Here is a 21,504-nt window from a genome sequence, read left to right on the forward strand (position 1 = left end):
CCTAAAGCTTTGGTATAGCTAGTTTAATATTTTTATTTTGGCATGTATAGGGACTTGAATCTTTTGTTTAGTGTCTTGTTAGTTTAGCCACAAGAGTTGGCTCATATGATGGATGTGATACTCATTTTGTATAGGCCATTAATGTTGGCTAATATTCATTATTATTAAATGCATTTGATGCAAATTTCTCATGGTTGTGGTTGTTTTGGTTATATGTGTTATGCTTGGATTGGTTTTGGTTGATGTTGTGTAGGTTGGTACAAGTAAGTATGGCAAACAGGCTTGGTAAATAGCCTTGTTTTTCTCCACATTAGCAGACACATGGGCGTGTGTCTACCTCACGGGCGTGTAGTCCGGTCGTATGTCCCTTGCACCTCAATTTTACAAGTCAGTATGCATGGTAGTAAACACACGGGTATAGACACAGCCGTGTGTCTCAGCATGTGAAGGACACGGCCTAACACACGGGCGTGTGCCTTGGCCATGAGCCCTTAATTGGTTGATGATGTCAGAAACAGGATGCCAGGGTTTTTGTATATGGGCTGAGACACGGGCATGTGCCAGGCCATGTGAAAACCCCTGTAGGTTCGAATAGAAAAATAAATTCACATGGGTTGGGGACACGAGCGTGTCCAGATATGCCCAGGCCGTGTGAGCTACATGACCTTCAGCACGATCATGTTAAGATGACACACGGGCGTGTCACTTTTCCACACAAGCGTGTACCCTATTTACCTTGAAATTTTTTTTTCAAAGTTTTCTAAAGTACTCAGTTAAGTCTCGAATCTTTTTTTTAAGCGTGTCTTGGACCTCGTGGGCTCTTATTAGAGACTTTATGATCAGTTTTCAAAAAGTTTTACAATAGACGAAAAATTATGGCACGGAAATGTTTGTAGGCATGTTTTTAAGTACGAAAACACCTCGTATCCTATTCCGGCATTGAACTCGGGTAAGGGGCATTACACTCTACCTTTTCTATTTCATTATTTATATGAGTCGATCCTCAACAAATTGGTATCAAAGCTAGTTCAAATTTCACAATTGACCCATTCAGGAATGGCAACAATGAATTTTCGTATAGATAAGTTTGATGGAATCATAGGTTTCATATTATAGCAGTTTCGAATAAAGCAGAAGCGTTTAAAGCAAGCTTGGTCGCAAAGGGTTACAGTCAAGTGGAGGGAGTTGATATTTTCTCTCTTTTTCAGGAATTATTGGCCCTTTTTTAATTATACAACCTTGATTTAAAGACTATGAGTCTTTTGGTTTCCAAGTTCAAAAATGATTAAGGCGTGGTTGACATTTTGCAAAGATCGAGTTCAACCAGTGATGGGGTCTGGAGAAGAAGGTATGGTAAATACAAGTTAAGGTGGAGATTTATTAGATGTGCCTTGTAATTTCAGTCAAATAAATAGCAACGTCATAATGAGAAGCTTCCTAGCGTTGCGACGAAAAATGACATCGTGACAACGCGAATGGGGACATTGCAATGTAGCGACATCATGACGACGTGAATAGGGATGTTGCGACATGGCGACGTGTTCCCACATAAATCGAGGTTATTTTAATATGACTAGACCTCTAATCTTGGCCTCTTTGAAGAGGCCTTGTATCCTTGTTTTGTGAGGCCAATTAAGAAGACAATTAAATATGTAAAACAAGATGTAGTCGCAGATGAGTTTTCGTGAGATTTTTCGTGGTAATTATGGAGAGAATTTTGTACCCCTTTTGAGAGAACTCTATGAGAGTTAGGGCTTTATTTTTGGGGTTTGGGGTTGTACGTTTAGTACATTTAGGTTTAGTTTCTTCATATTGTACTCTTATTTATTTACTCATTTAGTGAAAAGCCGAAGCCTCTTTTGCCCGAGGTTTTAATCCTCTTTAAAGGAGTTTTCCACATAAAATTTGTGTGTTCAATCTTCTTTACCTTTCCTATTTTGTTGTTTATACAGGTCTATCCCCAACAGTTTTTAATTTTTTTCAAGTACGGTTAAAGTTATCGTTGATTGAAGCTTAAGAAACTTTAGAGAATAAAGTTAGTTTTTGGATGAAAAGTGACTAGGAGATAGTTACTTTGTTGTTAAAAGTGTGAAAATGAAATAAAAATGGATAGATAGCCTCTTTTCGAGGTTCGAACATGGTGAAAAGGAAGTAGAAACTGTTGGGTACTTTGTGTTAAAATGGTGTTAAATGATAGCTTAAGAAGCTGTGAAAATGCTAGTGAAATCGAAATTGAAATCGATAAAGTGAGGTGAAAGTTACGTGAATTTCATATTATGGAATCCTTAGGTAGCCATAATTAGGAACATGCATTGTAAGCTTACAGTTATATTTGATTGTGATACTAGAACGAATAATGAATATGTTTGTAATGAATTCTTTCTAGTGTAGCAAAACATAGGTTGACACTTCAAAAGCCAAAATGAAAAAAAGGAGTCGGTCGAGTAAAAACTTTGTTTTCTACTAATATACTTGAATTCATTACATAATGTTATTAAGTAGTCTACTTCTATTAGTTAAGCTAATTAGTGAAGTAGAAACACTTATATATATTTGATAATTTAATAATTGAAGTAGTAGTTACAAATTATATATATTGAAATTATGAAATAATGATGTAATGATAATAATTAATGATTTATTTATATAAATTTGGAGATTTCCCTGTAAATCGATGAAAGACAAGTTTGAATATGGTTGACATGACATAGGATCAAGATTTGTATCTCATTGATTAATACTCCCCAATTCCTAGAGGGTCATGGGAAAACGATACTCAAATTCCCGGAAGGTCGAGTACTAAGATAGTTATCATTGTCGGGCAACCCTGGGTGACATATACTTAAATCCATCATTTTCGAGCAACCCGAGGTGGTAAATCCGTGTATCCAATCTTATATCTAAGTTTGAAAAAAAAAGGATTAAAATGAAAGAAATATGAAAAGTGATTTCGAAGTTATTTATAACTGTGAACCACTTGAATACAATAATGTTACTTATATAATTAAAAATGGGTTATTAGAATTTTTATGTTGTTGAATATTATTATCATTAGTACTAGTATTGTTAATATTACTGCTTCTATTATCATAATTATTTTAAATCGTTAATTACTTAATGTTTTATGTAATGATTTTAGATGTTATTAATACTATTTGGCGTTCAATTATCAACGTACGACTATTTTTTTTTTGTGCATAGGTAGTTAGATTTTTAAGAAATGCTACTAGTGTAATCAACATTCGAAGATCTGACTTCTGATAAATACTAAAAGTAACATATTTTAACTTCATTCTTAATGCATTTTTTGGTGATTATTCGATGTTAATTGTGAAGTTTATGCTCCTAATCATTTAAATTCATGTTTTGATGCTTATGGGAGCAAAATGAGCAAAAACCAAACGACAACCGAAAAATCAAAGCAAGCTACAGGAGCCACACAGGCTGACCCTGTAACACCCCAAACCTGGCCTAGACATTGTAGCTAAATCCGGAAGTGTTACAAAGAATGGTTTTTGAAACCAACGATACTTCGATAAAACCATGTTTAGTTATTCGATAAGGCGTCCAAGTTTTATAAAAAAAATATTCATTTATAAAAAATTACTAAAATTGTTACATGATCTTTAAAGCTAACCATTGTTTTCACAGCGGAAGTTTGAAAATTATTTAAAAAAAACCCACAATCGTGTTTTCAAAAATAACATTTGTTTGCACAAAATCGATATTTTGTCAAATCATCGCAGTTTAGAAATCATCATGTAATCAAATCTAAAACTTCAAACCAAACAATCCAAAAAGTACGGAGAGTCCAAAAATTACAAAACTCTCACGAAAATTGGAAATTTCAGTAGAACTGTAAAACAATAGTAACAATTAAAATAGTTTCTGTCAAGTGGTCACCACTGAGCCTCCATCGCACTGACCCGCCTATATCTGTAGGTTACCTGAACAGAACAGACAAACAGATGTGAGTTTTCGTAAACTTAGTATGTAACCCAATAGACATAGTCATGCAACATACACAGAATTTCATATACTGTCAAATACAGATTTAGACCTAAGTCCATAACAGTAACGAATATCAGAATCAGATAATAGATTAGACATATAGAATCGTACCCCCATTCTCTACACACCATCTCCGTCCATCCCATCACGCCATGTGGGGTGAAAAACACCCACGCATCCCTACATACCATATAGTGCCGATGCAACACATAACAGATAATATGCAGTCAAGCTGCCAGAATATAGGTGAAAGGTCACCGTACAAATCACTTTCTCCATATATTCAAATCCCACCCCAAACACAGATACAGAATACAGATGCAAAAATAACATAATATACATGCTTTACATGCTCGTATACAAATAAATACATAGTTAATAGTACAGTCAGACATACATATCAGTTTCCTATTCAAATTAGACTATCAAAGTATTAGATCACATGAAATAGGGTTTGGTTAGCCCTTATCAACCCTACGGTAGGTCCACAATCGATCGGAACAACCCGTGCGACCCTAGGGAAAATTTTAGAATTTTGGGCCCACATGCCCATGTAGCCCACACCCCAGAACAGCCTTGCCCGTCTGGCCCAGCAGTCTAGACGAAAGGAACACTCTTGCACAAAAGCTTAATCAAAGGAGCTGCAATCAGTGAGAACCTCTCAACAAACCTCTGATAATAACCCGCAAGTCCTAGAAAATTGCAAATCTCAGATACATTCTTCGGTTGTTTCTAATCAAGCACAGCCTCAATCTCTCCAGGATCAACTTAGATCCCCTCAGCAGAAACCACGTGCCTTAGAAATGTTACCTCTCGCAACAAGAATTTATACTTGCTCAACTTAGCGTAGAATTGTTTCTCTCGAAGTATCTAAAGTACTACCCTCAGATGCTCATCATGCCCATCCTCAGTCTTAGAGTACACCAAAATATCGTCAATAAAGACTACGACAAACTGATCAAGATACAGCTGGAAAAGTCAGTTCATCAGACCCATGAATGTAGCCGGAGCATTCATTAAACCAAAGGGCATAAGTAAGAACTCATAGTGCCCATAACGAGTCCTAAAAGCCATCTTATGAATATAAGCTTCCTTAACCCTAAGCTAATGATATCTAGAATAAATATCTATTTTCGAAAATACTGTAGCCCCAGGAAACTGATCAAACAGGTCATCGATCCTCAGAAGTGGATATTTATTCTTCATAGCTAGCTTATTTAGTTACCGGTAGTCGATGCACATCCTCATGGTACCATCCTTTTTTTTCACAAACAGAACCGGTGCCCCCTATGTAGACACACTAGGACAAATGAAACCATGATCCAAAAGCTCTTGAAGTTGAGTCTTAAACTCTATAAGCTCCTTCGGTACCATACGGTAGGGAGCAATGGACACTAAAGCTGTACCTGGTAAACACTCAATGCCAAACTCAGCTTCCCGATTCAGAGGTAAACCCGATAACTCCTTACAAAAAACATCTAGAAATTCCCTCACTGTTCTAATATCCCTGACAGAAGAGTCCCTAGAAACTGAAACACTGGCGTAAGCCAAATACGCCTCACACCCTTTCCAAACCAATTTATCAGTCACTAGAGCGGAGATCGCATTAGATAAGTAATTTTGACGCTCACCGATCACAACCACTTCCTTATCATCCTCGGTCCTCAGCACAACCCCCCTTAGTTGTGCAGTCCAGACTAACTCGGTGCTCTACAAACCAATCCATACCCAGAATTAAGTCAAACTCTCTAAACGGTATCTCTATCAAATTTTTCGGAAACACAATCCCTTGTACCTCTAATGGAACATTCCTATATAGTCTACTAACCCGAACAAATTGCCCCAACGGACTCTTTACAGTAATCTCACCAAAAGTACACTCAACAGAAATCCCCAAGTTTTCGGAAACAGTACTAGCTATATAGGAGTCTATAGAAACATGTCTATCAAAGCAGTATATCGAGCATAAAAAATAAAGAACATACCTGTGATCACATCAGGGGCGTCTTTGTCCTCTCAACGTCGAGCAGCATAAACCAGTGCAGGCTTCCTCGTCTCAGTCTGATTAGTACCTCTGCATAGTGCTCTTTGTCCTCAGCCCATACCATTACCACCCCTAGCCGGTCCTCGGCCCCTAGGTGGTTTTTTACTACCCTCTAAGGCTGAACAAAACCCGATCCCGAAGCTTTCATCTGATCAACACGATGAGCACACTCTCTAATTCGGTGCTCTAATGACCCGCACCACAGACAAGCCCCTAACTTCCTTCAATACTAGCCCGAATGGTGTCTACCAAAAACACTATAAAGCTAAATCCAAATAGGAGCAACGGGAACTCCCACCCTAACAGGCCAATCAGGTCTGGCCCGTTTCTTAGGCCTCTAAATAGAACTAGAGGGCTCTAAATCCCTCTTATTCTTGCCTCTTTCTCTATCTCCATTCTAGCACTCCACGCACGTAACCTCTTCAGTAATCTTCGCCTTTTCTACCAAAACAGTAAACTCATACTCCATATGTGGAGCAATTAGAACCCTCAGACTATCCCTCAAACCATACTCAGATGCCACCATGCCTCGAGCGTAGTGGCTTAGTCTCAGAAACTCTGCTCATACTCAGCCATAAACTTGTCACCTTGTGTGAGAGTCATGTACTTACACCTACGAGCATCCACATAGCTCACACCTATATACTTCCCTGGAAGGCAGTCTTGAAGTAGCCCCAGTTCAGACGATCCGGTTGAGTACCCTCCTCAATCGACAACCACCACTGATAAGCTTTGTCGCGAAGCCAAGAGACTGCACCCTTCAGTTTTTGCTTAGAAATGCAGTCAATGTTGTTCATTATCCTTTCAGTGGCCTCCAACCAGTACTCGTTCACAGTAGGGGTGACTCTAGTGATGCCCCTAAATAGCTCAGTTCCATTGGACCGAAGTAGTTCAGTTACCAACCCACGGCCCCTAAATCCAGAATGGGGTCCAGCGACCCTCTCCAAAAGTCTCAACATGGCTTAGAACAGTGGGTCGTCCCTAGTCGAGTGGCTTTGAGACCCAGCCTCAGTAGTAGGTGAAACCAGTGTGTCACTCGTGTCCAGATTGGGCATACTACCCAGAGAGGAAGACTTAGTTCGTGCCTCCCTACGGTGCCCACCGCGCCCATGAATACCACGATCGTTCATCGTAATTTCAATTTTATCTATATTATAAGATTTTATGCATCAATTCCAGTGTTTATTAGTAGATATTTTATGCTTAAATTATCAGAAGTTCAGAACTATTTCAGAGGTTTTAGTCTCTAACTAACTCAGTATAGTTTCAAAAAGTACTAACTATAGTGTTTTCAGAAAATTCTATCTAAGTTCAAAAATACTTACAGGATCGGTGCCGGAGACTCGGTGTACCACATACTTACTCAAAAATGATCCAAATTATTTGAAAATCGTCCTTTTTCAAAACAAAATTTTAGAACCTAAAATTCACAGCCCGATTTTTGCAACCTGGTTTTGATACCACTGAATATAACACCCCAAACCCGGCCTAGACGTCATGGCTGAATCTAGGAGTGTTACAAAGAAGGATTTTGAAACCGACGATACTTCGATAAAACCATGTTTAGTTATTCGATAAGGCATCCAAGTTTTATAAAACATATTCATTTATAAAATGTTACTAAAATCGTTACATGTTCTTTAAAGCTAACCATTGTTTTTAAAGCAGAAGTTTGAAAATCGTTTAAAACAAAACCACCCCCGTATTTTCAAAAATAACATTTGTTTGCGCAAAATCGATATTTTATCGAATCATCACAGTTTAGAAATCAGAATGCAATCAAATCTGAAAATTCAAACCAAACAGTCCAAAAAGTCCGGAGAGTCCAAAAATTACAAAACTCTCACTAAAACCAGAAATTTTAGTAAAACTGTAAAACAATAGTAACAATAAAAATAGTTTCTGTCAAGTGGTCACGTTGAGCCTCCATCGCACTGAGCCGCCTATATTTTTGGATTAGCTGAATAGAACAGACAAACAGATGTGACTTTTCGTAAACTCAGTGAGCAACCCAACAGAAATAGTCATGCAACATACACAAAATTTTATATACAGTCAGATACAAATTTAGACCTACGACCATAATAGTAACAAATATCATAATTAGATAACAGATCATACGTAAAGAATTCTGCCTCTATCCTCTACACACCATCTTCGTCCATCCGATCACGCCATGTGGGGTTAAAAACACCCACCCATCCCTACACACCATAAGGTGTCGATACAACACATAACAAATAATATGCAGTCAAGCTGCTAGAATATAAGCGAAAGGTCATCATACAGATCACTTCCTCCACATATACAAATCCCACCCCAAACACAGATACAGAATACAGATGCAAAAATAATAGAATTTACATGCTTAACATGCTCGTATACAAAAAAATACATACTTAACAGTACAGTCAGGCATACATATCATTGTCCTACTCAAATCAAAATATCAGAGTACTAGATCACATGAAATAGGGTTTGGTTAGCCCTTACCAACCCTACGGTAGGTCCACAGTGATCGGAACAACCCATGCGACCATAGGAAAAATTTCAGAATTCTAGGCACACATCTGCCATCACACGGCTATGTCTCGCACATGGCCAATCACATAGCCTAGCACACTCCTATGTGGCATCGGCAGTTCCCTTTTTTGACTTTTTTCGAACCTCAACTTTTTGTGTTTAAGGTACACACTTGATACAGTTTTGATGCTACTACGATCCCAAGACTTCCAAAACCTAAAAACAGAATACCCAACACCGATTTAGTGGTTTGATTAACAAATTCGTCAACAAAAATCCAACAACGAAACTGACTTACCGCCGATGGCAAACCACTGCTTATACTGTTCAGGTCATCGAGCGAAACCTCCTCCTTCACAGCCTTCTCTTACACGATATCCACAAAAAGGTCAAATTTCTTAACTACGCATTGTTATGTCATTTCAACAGAACTTTCATAAATGATTTACAAAAATTGAAGGTTAAACACGAAATAACAAAACGCACCACTTGCCAAATCGAGAATAAGTATTGAAAATCGAGACACAACGAATTGCGTGAAAAATTTGTGACAGAATCGAAAAAGAATGAAAAAGGAGAAAATTTTGACATTGAGCAGAAAAAGAGGAAGAAAATGTCAGAAACACAATAAATTTTTGGGAAGAGAGAGAAATTTTAAAATATAAAATAAGATATAATTTCATTAAATTATCCCAACTATCCATTAACACCTAAATCCTCTAGAATCCTATCCACTAACCATCTCCACTACTTTAGACTTCTACCTCCATTGAGCCTCTATCTCACTATCGCGGTAAAAATATTATCCATGCTCACACAAGGAATCGAACACGGGACCCTAAGGTAAGCTAACATCTTACCACTCGAACTAGCAGCTACTCAGCAATATAACATAGTCCTACTCAGCAGGAATAAGGCTAGGATAAAAAATAACAGAATTTTCCAAAAGCAAGACTTGAACCTAAGACCTCAAACACACATAGATCACTTAACCACTGAAGAAAATATATATTTGTGTCAGGATTTACAAAAATAGAAATAAATTATTCAGAACGTTACAGACCCTTCCATACGACCATGAGGTTGGTCGTGTCGATTGCGCAGATTTGCAATTTGAATAGCGAAAAAACGCTATTTTTAGGTTTTTCGGGCATTCTAAGACTTATATATGACAAAAATAAAAAGATAGAAGGGAGCTGTCATAAAATATCCAAGAAAACAACTCAAGAAACACCATTGAAGCCGATTCTAAAGCAGATTTTCATCAAGATTAAATATTCCCATTTGATTTCTAAGGAGATTATCATGAGTTTCTTTATTTCTTTCGGATTTATTGTATATTGGTTTTTTTTATTTGCAAGAATGAACTAATTTTCTAAATACTTAGGGAAGATAAACCCTATGATGGATTCTATCTTTTGATTTTTATTTTACGAAATAAATACTTAGTTTTTTGTTCTCAATTATATGTGCTTAATTCTTGGTTTAATATTTCAAGATTATTGATCCATATTTAATGTGCTTAAATCAGAGAAGGAATAAACCCTGTTTAAGTGTAGATCTTGCATGCAATCTTAGAAATAGGATAACATAAACCTACCGAATTAGAGTAAAATCTAATAGGGGAATCTATAGTACGAGTTAATGTGATAATAGGGGTTTTAATTAGAAAGAAATTTCAATTAATCAACCTAGAATAAGTTGTTCTTATTCTCAAAAGAGATATTAGCATAATTTAGGGATTTCTACGGATCATGTTAATAAGAAAATAAATTGCGTAATTCAGATTGATAATGATAGATGAAATCTAGGTGGATTCTTTCTTGGGTATTGTTTCGCTTCTTGGTTGTCAATCGTTTTTTTTTCTGCTTTGTTCTTTGTCATGTTTGTTAGTTAAATAATCTAGTTAATTTCAGTTTTTAAATCAATCACTCAAATTATTCGGTTAAATAATAGAAAGACAGTAATTACTAGTACTTTTAGTTTTCGTGGGAACGATATCTTTACTTACCGTAACTATATTAGTAATTGATAGGTACACTTGCCTTAGTAAAATTTTTAGTTAATTCTATGAACATCAACTTCAACTCAAACTACATTGGTGATATTTCTTTTGATTTATGACTTTAATAGCATGTATCTAGGCTTTTGTAAACTTTTATACTTTTGAAACTTATCTTAAATATGTTGATTATATATTCTATATTACAGTTATATATATATTTAAAATGATAATATTTAAGTATGCCATGTTTAAAGAATTCTTGAAATTTGATTTGGGAGTTTTATTTACGTATTGAATTATTTACCAAATTTAATTTTGAATGAAAAGAGAGGAAATGTTTTCGAAACTTTTATTAAAAATAATAATTAAATTCTAAATATTTATAGAAATTAATGTTCTAAATTTGAATAATGAGAATTAAATTGAGTTGATTAGATAACGGAATGTAATATTTTATATTGGAATTCGATAATTGAATCAAATGTAAAATGTCACAACTTTGATACTCAAAATCTCAATACCTTCAACTTTGCTAACCTTGCTCATAGCTTTTGCACACAAGGTTAAAAAAAAAAAGCCCTAATTCAACCTAAACCTTAGACTTTTTTAACTTTTTAAAAAATATCTCAATTTTGGACAAGTTCCCTAATGTTGCTCTATTGAAATATGCACTATCTATTTGAATTTGAATTTCATGGAATTTAAGCAGTATTAGTGTTTTTAATATTATTATTTGATATGAGAATTTTTTACTTGTACAAACAAAATTAAAGATAACGTATTTTATTTGTTTATTTATTATTTTTTAAATATACATAATAATAATTTATTAATCAAAACGCTGGAAGTTAATTATTTTCTATGAAATTGAAACCATTTTGATGAAATGAGAAATTGGGGTACCTTGTCTATTGAAAAACATTTTATACCAAACTCTTTCTTTTGAAGGTTTTTGCGAAACTTTCAAATCAAGTAGTTGGGAAAATGAATATGGCTCAATTATGAAATACCCTCTAACTCATGATTCATGGGTCAGTTTATATCACCATCCTTACTTCACTATTAAAAAGTAAACATAAAAGAAGTAGTTGCTTTCATTTATAAATCTAAGGGGAAAATGGAATTATGAGGACTTCAACTCTGAATTTTTGATATCATGCTTTGTTTGTGTTAAGTCAAACCGATTTGCCTTATACAACTTTTTTTTTTTTTTTCTATCCCTACACCTACTTTTTGCCAGTAGACTATGTCTCGTTGTATATCATTATTGGTTTAATATTATAATTTATTAGAATTTAATTTTTATAAAACAAGTTAAATTAGACCAAAATTAAAAGTTCCTCATCTTTCGGGTACACATAATTAGGTGGACTATCCAACCCTTAGACAAGTATAATTCAAAAAAAAAACTAAGTCTCGATTAATTTTCCTTTAAGCATAGTGTAAAGTTTAGAAACTCTAGCATGGTGTATAAATATGATTTTTGTTTTTGAGCAAAAATTTTCAAATCAAAACAATCACAATTTCATAACATTAATTTAAGAATGACATTTTGTAAATTTTAAAATTTCTAAGTTGTATGAAAATTGTAGTTAATTTAAGTTTATAAATTTTTTATTGAATTATTTTTTTCATTATTTATAATAATTTATTCTAGTTCATAAATTCATCCCAAATTCTACTTTATTGAAGCCTTTGCATTAGATACTCTTCCCACATTAGATATGGCAGATATTGGTTTCAGATTGAAAAGACAAAAACCTTCCACTTGAGCTAAAAAGCAATGCTAGCTGTATCACTTTTTCAGTAACTAATATGATTCATTGATGACTTTAGAAACTTGGATGCCTGCCATGGTGTTTCAGCATATTACAAAACCAGATTTCTTCCATCTCTCATATTAACTTAGATTTGACTCACAAAAGCAAGTAACTAAAGACATAGTATATGAGTAAAATATATATGTCATCCAAATTTTTACAAATATTGGAGCTTCGCCCCACACTTAAAACCATGCATGCATCCTCCGTAACAGATGCAACAAAATATAGGTTGGAACCTGGAATTTGCTTTAATTATTGCCTATTCTTAATTTCTAATCAGTTTATATGAGAAAATATGGAATTCTTTGTAATTAAAGTTGAAACAATCAAAGCATCCAACCAGGGATGAATCCACTTGGTGCAAGTGCAGAGGCTGTTGCAGTGTCCTCAACTGTTACACTACTAGGGTTGTATCTGTACCAAGGAAATAAAGTGGAAGTCAATAAAAATAACACACTTAGCAAGATATTAACGAACTAGATTCTGGATACACTACCCAATTTGCAGTGAATTGTTGCAGTGTAAAGGCTCAAAAAATCCCTCTGACTGAGGAGGAGGTGGTGGATGGTTGTATGGAATGCTTTGCTCCCCCGTTTCCCATGATGATCTCATTGATGGACCACTTTCATCCAACTGCCAAAACAAAATTTATGGCACCAGTTTTCGATCATATCGTGTTTAGCTTTGTCATGAAATTAACGAATATTATCGAGATCAATTACGGTGAATATCAAAGATGAAAACAACAATCAGGCTGCTGGTTTCATACCTTCATTCTCAAGTTTCTGTTGGTTTCCAGTAGGACTTCTTCCTGTACAAAGATTACATACAAGGATGATATGGCATCTGGTCTTTGTAACAAAAGAATTATTAAGAGAGTCTCCAGTTGTGTTATATGTACCTTTGTTTGCAGTTCAGAAAGTTGGTCAATCATCAACTGCATCTGCATTAGTTAAAAAGCAAAATATCATGATATATTTCAACATGAAAATGGAGTGCTACATATTTCGATCCTTATGGTTTTGCATGTGCACAAAGTTATCTGTTGTAAACATGTTTTCCTGCATGCTGATGGATAGGTCATAGGTGACGAAGCATGAAAACACCTCATTTGTTAACATGGTCCCCCTAGCCTTGCCAAAATATGCATGTTCTGTCCTTACGGTTGGCTACTAACGAGTGATACTTATCCTTCACGATTTAAAAGGACCTTACCTACAGCTACAAGTTTATAAAAGTAGATTGGCCCTGAATTACCTTTGTGGACCTGATTTTCTTCAATGAGAAGTCCAACTGATGCTCAAGCTGCTCCAGTTCCTTAGTGCCCAGGTCCGCTATCTCTTCCCCAAGAAAATGTCTACACATTACAAAGTACATATTTTCACATGAATCAAGGCTCCACTACAAGTATCCACACTTGAACAAGCAACTTATTTTACGAACAAATGAGCCAGACACATTGTAAAACTAAACTGTGTGGCTTGGTGGATAGTATATTACCTCTGTGATTGCTGAAGGACCTCAACTTTTGATTTGAGCTTTAAATATTCCTGGTAATTGCTCTGCTTGATAACATGCAGCAAATTTCAGATTTTATCCTACTCGATTCATATAACAATTAACAAACTGAAACATTCTGCTTAAAGATTGGTTGAAAATGAATTATGAGTCCCAGAAGGCAAAGGTTAAAATAGCGGAGATTAATACACCTGTGCGTCAATTTCTGTTTGAGCAGGTTCCAATGCTCCATAGGTGTAACTGTTGTACTTCTCAAGTGTCTTAGCCATGCTGCTTACATAAAATAGGCCAAGAAAGAAAGGTTAGTATGACAAATCTAAATATTGATGGCAGCATTGCATTCAACTATAAGAAATCAAAATCATTTGATCTCACAAACTCAGCACCATGAAACCTCATTGTTTAATACCTACAGAAACATTTAAAATGGAGTTCATCATTTGTGCCCTAATTCCTAACTCATCAAAGTTGTAGATTATTATAGATAATATGTGTTTAGTTAATTACTAAGAAAATGAAGCAAAAAGTATGGGTGACATGATCCAGCTTAATCCGTCGGATCGTGTCGTGAGTGCATAATTCTGAATTGCCTTCTTTCGTACTTACAAGTCCTTTAAAGGTTGTTGCCACAGTCCCACATTCTTGCTATAAAATTTGCATTTGAGTATGTAAGTTTGAATTTGTAGAATGAGGATTGTAAAATCTTGAGAGACCAAGTTTATTCTTTTATCTTGTAAGCATGTGCTTTTTTGTGCTTTGTCTCTTATCTTTTGCTTTTATGATACCTTTTATTGGGGAAAATTTTGGCTACTTTATCTTTAATAAAATGCTCTTTTTTTCAAGAAATTTAAGGTTGAAACTTTGAAGAAATCTCAGATGAGGAAAGTCGTAAAATTTTAACAGAAATCTATAAGAAATTTGTAGAAAAACTAGACACCAATCATAAGACTTTTACGTAGTACAAGTAATGCCATGTCTTGTATGCTCTACACTATTATAAGATAAGATTGATCAAGAATAGTCAATGCTATGATATTGATGTCAGAAGTTAATATTTTAAAAAATAACATCCAACAAATTTAATAAATAATTCCTTCTTTTTTCTTTTTTTTTAGTACAATCAGCTTAAATTCGGGGCATATAAGATAAGTTGGAGATAGAATGAGAAAAAGTTATGCGTGTGTTGAGTCCATGTATATTTATGCATCAAATTTTAGTTCTAGAAATCATTATGCAATATCATATGATAAAATCAGATAAAGAAACCCGAAAGGTGCCATGGATTGTTGATTCTAAACGGATTGAAAAAACAAAGCTTAAATCCGAGAAACAAAATATAAATAATTAATTTGTAGAAAATTAAGAATACAAAAATTCCCAAATATAATACATAGCTTCACAGTAGGCTAACATAAGCAACAGTAAGCTCTCTTTTTTAACCTAATTCATGGCTTGTTTAAGTTCAACACTTAAAACCTCAAAAGCTGAATCACATTAACCAATGACACCTCCTTTCTAGCTCATCTTAACAGTTTGATAATTAATCATGATTTCTCAACATTAATTTTGCATATAACATATTTAATCATGCAACAACATTTACATTTCCCATGACTAACATCTCGGCACTTAACAAGAAAAAATAATAATTACTTCCCAAAATAGCACTTGCTTTTTATGATCAAAACAAAATGGCTTTCAGAAAAAAAAGAAATTGCCAAATAAATTCAAGGAATAAAGTATTCAAATGAGAGCTGCAACACATTCCAGATAACATGTTCTTGTCTAACAAACAACATATATTAATTTATATATATAGTTTCTCCATGATATGTATTTTAGAGGATGAATTTTTCAGTGACTTAAAAGATGGATCTCAGAAAACTTCAGATTATCAAACAAGAACAGCTTAAAAGAAAACAAGGATAACCCAGATTGAAAATTTCAAAGAAAATCAGAAAGAAAATGAAAATATACCTAGAAGTGCTGCAAAACTCATAGAGCTTGCCACGATTAGAAAAAATGATAAGAGCAACCTCAGCATCACAAAGAATTGAAAGCTCATAAGCCTTCTTTAGCAAACCATTCCTCCTCTTTGCAAACGTCACCTGTCGATTTATCTTGTTCTCGATCCTCTTCAACTCCACTCTTCCTCTCCCCATTACTATATATTCTTATTATTATAAAAGTGAAAAGAAAAAACTATCACCTATGGTATTTTTCAGAAACCCTTTTTTTCTTTTTCTTTTTTCACCCTCTTCTTCCAAGTTCCCTTCCTTTTTTTCTTTTCTTTAGGGCAAGAAGCTGTTCCTCTTTCTATTTGTATGGGGTGGCTCTAATACTCCATGGCTATTAGGTTTCCACTATTTGTACCTCAAAAAAACAAAGGGAAAAAGATAAGAGGAAGAAAATATATAATAAAAAAGTGGGGGCGGTAGCGTTTTATGTGTATTATCTTCGTCCAGGGCTTTACTTTTTTTACTGACTTGCTTGTTCAGCTAAAGAATAAAAACTCCATCCCTACTATCACCAGCTAAGTTTTATGGAAGTTAACTTTTTTTTTTTTAAATTTCACAACTAAAGCTTTTAATTTGCCATTTATTTTGTTCCTTTTATATATTTCACTATACTAAATATTTTCATGTTCTATTCTTTCTCTTGGTTTAATTATACCCTCAGTCCTTGCACTCTTCAAACTTCTAAAATTTAGTTAATATAAAAATTAAATTTGAACATGTGATAGTTTAATATTCAAACACCTGATTTAAAAATTGTCCAATTGGTTACACATATTCAAATTAAACAAAAGTCAATTAATAGTGGGTTAAAGTACCTAATAGATCCTTTTATTATAGAGAACTTATCAAATTAATCCTATCTTTTAATAGATTAATTTAGCCTTTGTACCATTAAAAAATCAGATGAAGCCAAATTTTAACAGAAATAATATTTTTAAAGCTTTTATGATTCTACAAACTAAATTTCTTGTTTGAAGCTCAACTACAAATGAAAAAAAATCATGTAATTTTTTAACAGCATATATTAAATATTTAAGAAGCAGTCTTACTTAGTTCTTTTTTTATAATATAAGGATTGAATTAATAATAAAAGGATTAATTTGATTTGGTCCCTATAATGGAGGACCTACCAAATACTTTCACCATTAACAGTGCTATTAATACTCTAAAAAAAAAAGAAGAAGAAGAAGTAGGAGGACTGGATTTCACAAAGTAAAAGCAGAAGTATTATATTTTATAACCCCAAAGCATACAGGGGCTGAAAACGAAATTAAACCATTTCTATTTGCATTTATGGGTCAAGATTTCCTCCTCTTTCTTTTTTTTTTTTTTTTTTGAGTTAATGTAGTTTGAGTTGACAACATGACATAAACCTCAATCTTAAACATTCCTTTACTTTTGAAGTGTTCAACGTGTCGAAACCAAAACATGGGAGAATTACAAGAATGGGTCCACTTTGGTGATTACATGGCCATTATATCCCCAACAAGATGCTTTTTGTTACCATAAAATTCCTTTGAAAAACTTGAAAAGGGTTCAAGGAATATGGGGTTAGAAAGTAAAAGGTTGAGTTATCAAGAAGACCAGGAATTGGTTCCGAAATAATCATATATTCCTAAATATTTACTGTTGTTGTAATTTGATTGAAAATATTTCATCTGCATTTTAATAATCAAAACTGGAAATGATATGGAAGTGGGGTGATAAAATTTGTATTTGAAAAGAACAAAAGCAAGATGGTCAAAGGATGCTTGGTATAAGATCCACATTTCATCTATCCTATTCCTTTAGTATTTTGTAGCCATAAAAATAAAAAAAATAAGATCCACTTCTTCTACCTTTTGGGGTCACAAAAATGGAATCATTTCTGATCTTTTTCTCTGCATTTTTTTTTAGACCTCAATCTGGTTAACTTTGACCATTATATATATATATATCTATATATAAAAAGTGTTAATTATAGGTGAGTGTCATCAACCGTTCATCTAAAAAAGAATGGTATTTCTATTTTTTAAAACTTTTACATGAATAGTGCAGATTTACAAAGTAGAAGGGAGGGAGGGAAGTGGTGGCTGAACCCAACACAAATTTGAAGAAACGAGGGAACAACACTTTTTACTGATTTTTGAGTAAAAGCATAAACTAATACATGCAAGTTATTTTCTAATAGAACTAAAATTTTACAATTATAATTAAATCTCATCAACAATTGTAAAAAATATTAGACTTATAGATTTGCCTTTAAATTATATCTTCTTTTCATTTTTGGTATTTTTCCTATCATATCTATGTTGCTCAAATTACTCCAAAAGTTATCTATGTTTAAGAAAACAACCATGTCATGTGGTACAAAAGTCACCTAAGCATATTATCATACCATTATTTACATCACATAATTTCAAGAAAATAAATATATACATTTTAAAATGTATAAAGTCAAAAAATTAAATTTCTGATTTTTATAATATATTAAATATATAATAAAAAGATAATATAAAACATAAATAATTGAAAATATGGAAAAAAAAAACATAATGCTCCTTTTGATATATTTTTTAGGGTAAGCTATCTAACTGGTCACCCAATTTTTAAAACGCTTTTATTTTGGTCACCTAAAATGAAATTCTTGCAATTTCATTACTTAACTTTTATGGTGTTTTCATTTTATTCACCCAATCGTTAAATTTCTAGTGGCGATTAACTTTACATGCTATATTTGGTTTACACTTCTATTTTGGTCACCCAACTTTTAGGTCACTTTCGTTTTGGTCACCTAAAAACTATCTTTTTTTAAGTACTTATAAGAGTAAAAGCATATTAAAGATTAAAGTAGAAAAGCACTAAAAACTATAATAATTCATTAGAAAAATTGTTAAATTGGACTTGTTTACCTCCTTACAGAAAGTTCTATTTTTTTCAATATTAAAATTTTAAATTTTAAAATATCAAAATTAATTAAATAATTTATTGAAAAATTTTCAACTAAAATTTCAAAAAATATAGCAACTAAGAATGATCCATTTGGAGAATATAGACTAAATCTATAATTTTACGCATAATACAAGACTAATATTGAAATTTAACCAAATAAGTTTAATTGCTATTGTTTGATCAAGACTAAAATTTCAAAATTCAAGAAACATAGGGACTAAATTTTGACCAATTTAAAAAGTACAATGACTAATATTAATCAATTTAAAATACAGGTGCTACATCTACAACTTATGCAAAGTTCAAAGTAAAAAAAAAATTGACTTGATAACTACAAATACAGAAATGAATGACTAACTCAACAATTAATGGGAGTGACTTTGATTTGATATGGTCGAATTTTTTGAAATTTTTAAACTATCTATGATAATAGATAATTCAATCTAGTTCCATTCTGTTGTTGATTTTCTATACAAATTTTGAATTTTTGAACTTATTTCTGTAAATGATGTTTGTTTTATGGAGTTTATTTTCATAAATATTTCTAAAAATTTTATTTTTTTCAAGTAAATAAAAGAAATATATAACAATTATATAATATTTTTCAAAAAAAAATTAATTTAATATGAAATTTTAATTTATTTTTCCTATTTTAAACATAAACTAATATAAAAAAATAAAAAAAAATTCAATCGAGTAACTTTTTTTTTTTTAATTTATATTCCGAAACCCATCTAGATTAAATTAGTTTTCGGGGGGTTTTTCTCAACCAATTTATTCCACTCAAATTAACTAAATAAATGTAAATTCCATAAAATTTGAAGTCATCTTCTTATTATTATTAAATTGGGGAATGAGTGATGACGGCACCCATCTTTTCTACACCATTCAACTTTGAATCATAAATGCTCGAAATCGATGCAACAGTCACTCTCACAGGAAAAGAAAATGGAGAATCGATTTCTTCTTAGGAATTGGAGAATCGATTAAAGAACTTTTGTCCTACACTTTTCTATCGACACATTACTAAAGTAGCAAAACAGGAAGATTTAAATAAAAATATGACACTTAAAAAATAAGGTTTAAATAAAATTCAATATCCGTTTTTTTTAATTCTTCAAACTTGCCACATGTGTGGCCGGTCATGGGGGACTTTATGGCTGTTGATTTTTGTTAATTTTAGCAGTTATCTCAACCTATAAATACTCCATTGGCTGCTCACTTCAAACACATCTCAACCCTTCTTATCTCTTCACTTCTTTCTCAGCTTTCTCTCTTCATTTACTCTCATTGTTCTTCATTTTCTTCCCCTATTCCTTTGTCGATTTCACCTCTTGAAAAAGAGTCCTTCAACCACCATTTGGAGCAGCATTCAAGTGTTCGTGGAAGCCTCGGTTCAACAAGAACAAGCGGAGAAAGAGGAGCGGAGGAAACTAGTCAAGTCTAGGAGAAACACCAGATTTGATTCTTGTTCCTTATCCTTTTAATTTTATTGTTGTTGTTATGAACATATCTATGAATATTTGTGATGTTGATATGTTTAATTTAATTAATGTGCTTAAATTTAATTCATGTTAGGTTGATTGCATTTCATCTACTTAATTTATTAAAATTGTGTTTGTGTTGTTATATGCCTCGGTAAGATGTTTGATTAAGTAAAACCATGACTAAGTTTTTCTTGCATTACAATTGTAAGGTAATTAATGAATTAATTATTTAAACGGATTGAAGTTGTAATTAATTGACACGATACTTAATCAGTGAATGTATGATCATCTAAGGTAGCTGAGGGTTAAATTAGCAACGGTATCTAACAACACATTAGTCTTGCATAACTTGCAAGATTATTGTGATTAAACTGTTTCAAGGAAGAAATACATTGCTATCTTACGTAATATTTTATGTGCTTATAAGATTGAATTAATTGTTTGAATTGGCATAGAGATATGTACAAGAGATTATTTTAATTCCATAAGTATGTATGTGCATTAACACATTTTCTTATTTTAAAATTTGTTTAATCAGTTGAATTGACATAGAGATATAGTCAAGAGATAAATGAATTTTTGGTAAGTACGTATGTTTATAAGTTAGCAAATTACCGAGTTGCCTTGAATTTATTCGTAACAACATAAATATGAGTTTAAAAATTCTAAGTTAAAAAATGTAATTAATCTAACACAATTATGCCATCTTGATTAAAATCATCTTTTGAAATCGTGCATTGGAACTTTTATTTTATTTTTAATTATTTTACTTAGTTAAAATCATAGTTTTTAATCACCTCCTCAAATGAAAGTATTTTTCTTCACCAAAGTGTTTTTAAAATTGCATTTATAAATAATTCTTTTCACAATCCCTGTAGGTATAATAACTTGATATTTACTTGTCACTTTATTACTTGTTGCGATTGTGTACACTTGCACATTTCCATCGTTCCAAGTACCAAAAATCAAAACTTCATTCTATGTTTGTGGGAAGAGGAGCATTGCTTCAAGGTGGAGGATTCGTTCAAAAACTCGTGGTACCTTGATAATGGATGCTCAAAACACATGACCGGTGACAAGAGCCACTTCATCAATTTGAAGCCAAAAATAAATTAGTTACATTTGGTGACAACCCTAACGGAAA

General features: G+C 33.0%; 1 protein-coding gene across 2 annotated transcripts; it reads right to left on the reverse strand.

Moving 5' to 3' along the window:
* Positions 1-12,512: 12,512 nt before the first annotated feature.
* LOC107893809 (agamous-like MADS-box protein MADS2) lies at positions 12,513-16,415 on the reverse strand. Of its 2 annotated transcripts, none has more exons than XM_016818900.2 (8): positions 15,902-16,415; positions 14,116-14,194; positions 13,907-13,968; positions 13,664-13,763; positions 13,308-13,349; positions 13,176-13,217; positions 12,903-13,039; positions 12,513-12,820 (listed from the first exon to the last, which is right to left on the reverse strand). In XM_016818900.2, exons 1-8 carry the CDS (start codon positions 16,084-16,086, stop codon positions 12,733-12,735), a joined length of 735 nt encoding a protein of 244 aa, XP_016674389.1. In that variant the 5' UTR covers positions 16,087-16,415; the 3' UTR covers positions 12,513-12,732. The 2 variants fall into 2 exon arrangements, with proteins under 2 accessions (XP_016674389.1, XP_040941101.1); XM_041085167.1 differs by having other exon boundaries at positions 13,907-13,971; positions 15,902-16,410.
* Positions 16,416-21,504: the final 5,089 nt, after the last annotated feature.

The sequence above is a fragment of the Gossypium hirsutum genome, chromosome A13 (genome assembly GCF_007990345.1).
Source record: "Gossypium hirsutum isolate 1008001.06 chromosome A13, Gossypium_hirsutum_v2.1, whole genome shotgun sequence".
In the NCBI taxonomy this organism is placed as follows: domain Eukaryota; kingdom Viridiplantae; phylum Streptophyta; class Magnoliopsida; order Malvales; family Malvaceae; genus Gossypium; species Gossypium hirsutum.

What these genes read in the sequence shown, in the direction of transcription:
- LOC107893809 (XM_041085167.1), bottom strand. Translation starts at nt 16,086, where the DNA reads ATGGGGAGAGGAAGAGTGGAGTTGAAGAGGATCGAGAACAAGATAAAT. An exon ending in GAGTTTTGCAGCACTTCTAG is followed by an intron (nt 14,195 to 15,901) that starts GTATATTTTCAT and finishes TTATGTAAGCAG; the next exon opens with CATGGCTAAGACACTTGAGA. An exon ending in TTTCTGAACTGCAAACAAAG is followed by an intron (nt 13,218 to 13,307) that starts GTACATATAACA and finishes ATCTTTGTACAG; the next exon opens with GAAGAAGTCCTACTGGAAAC.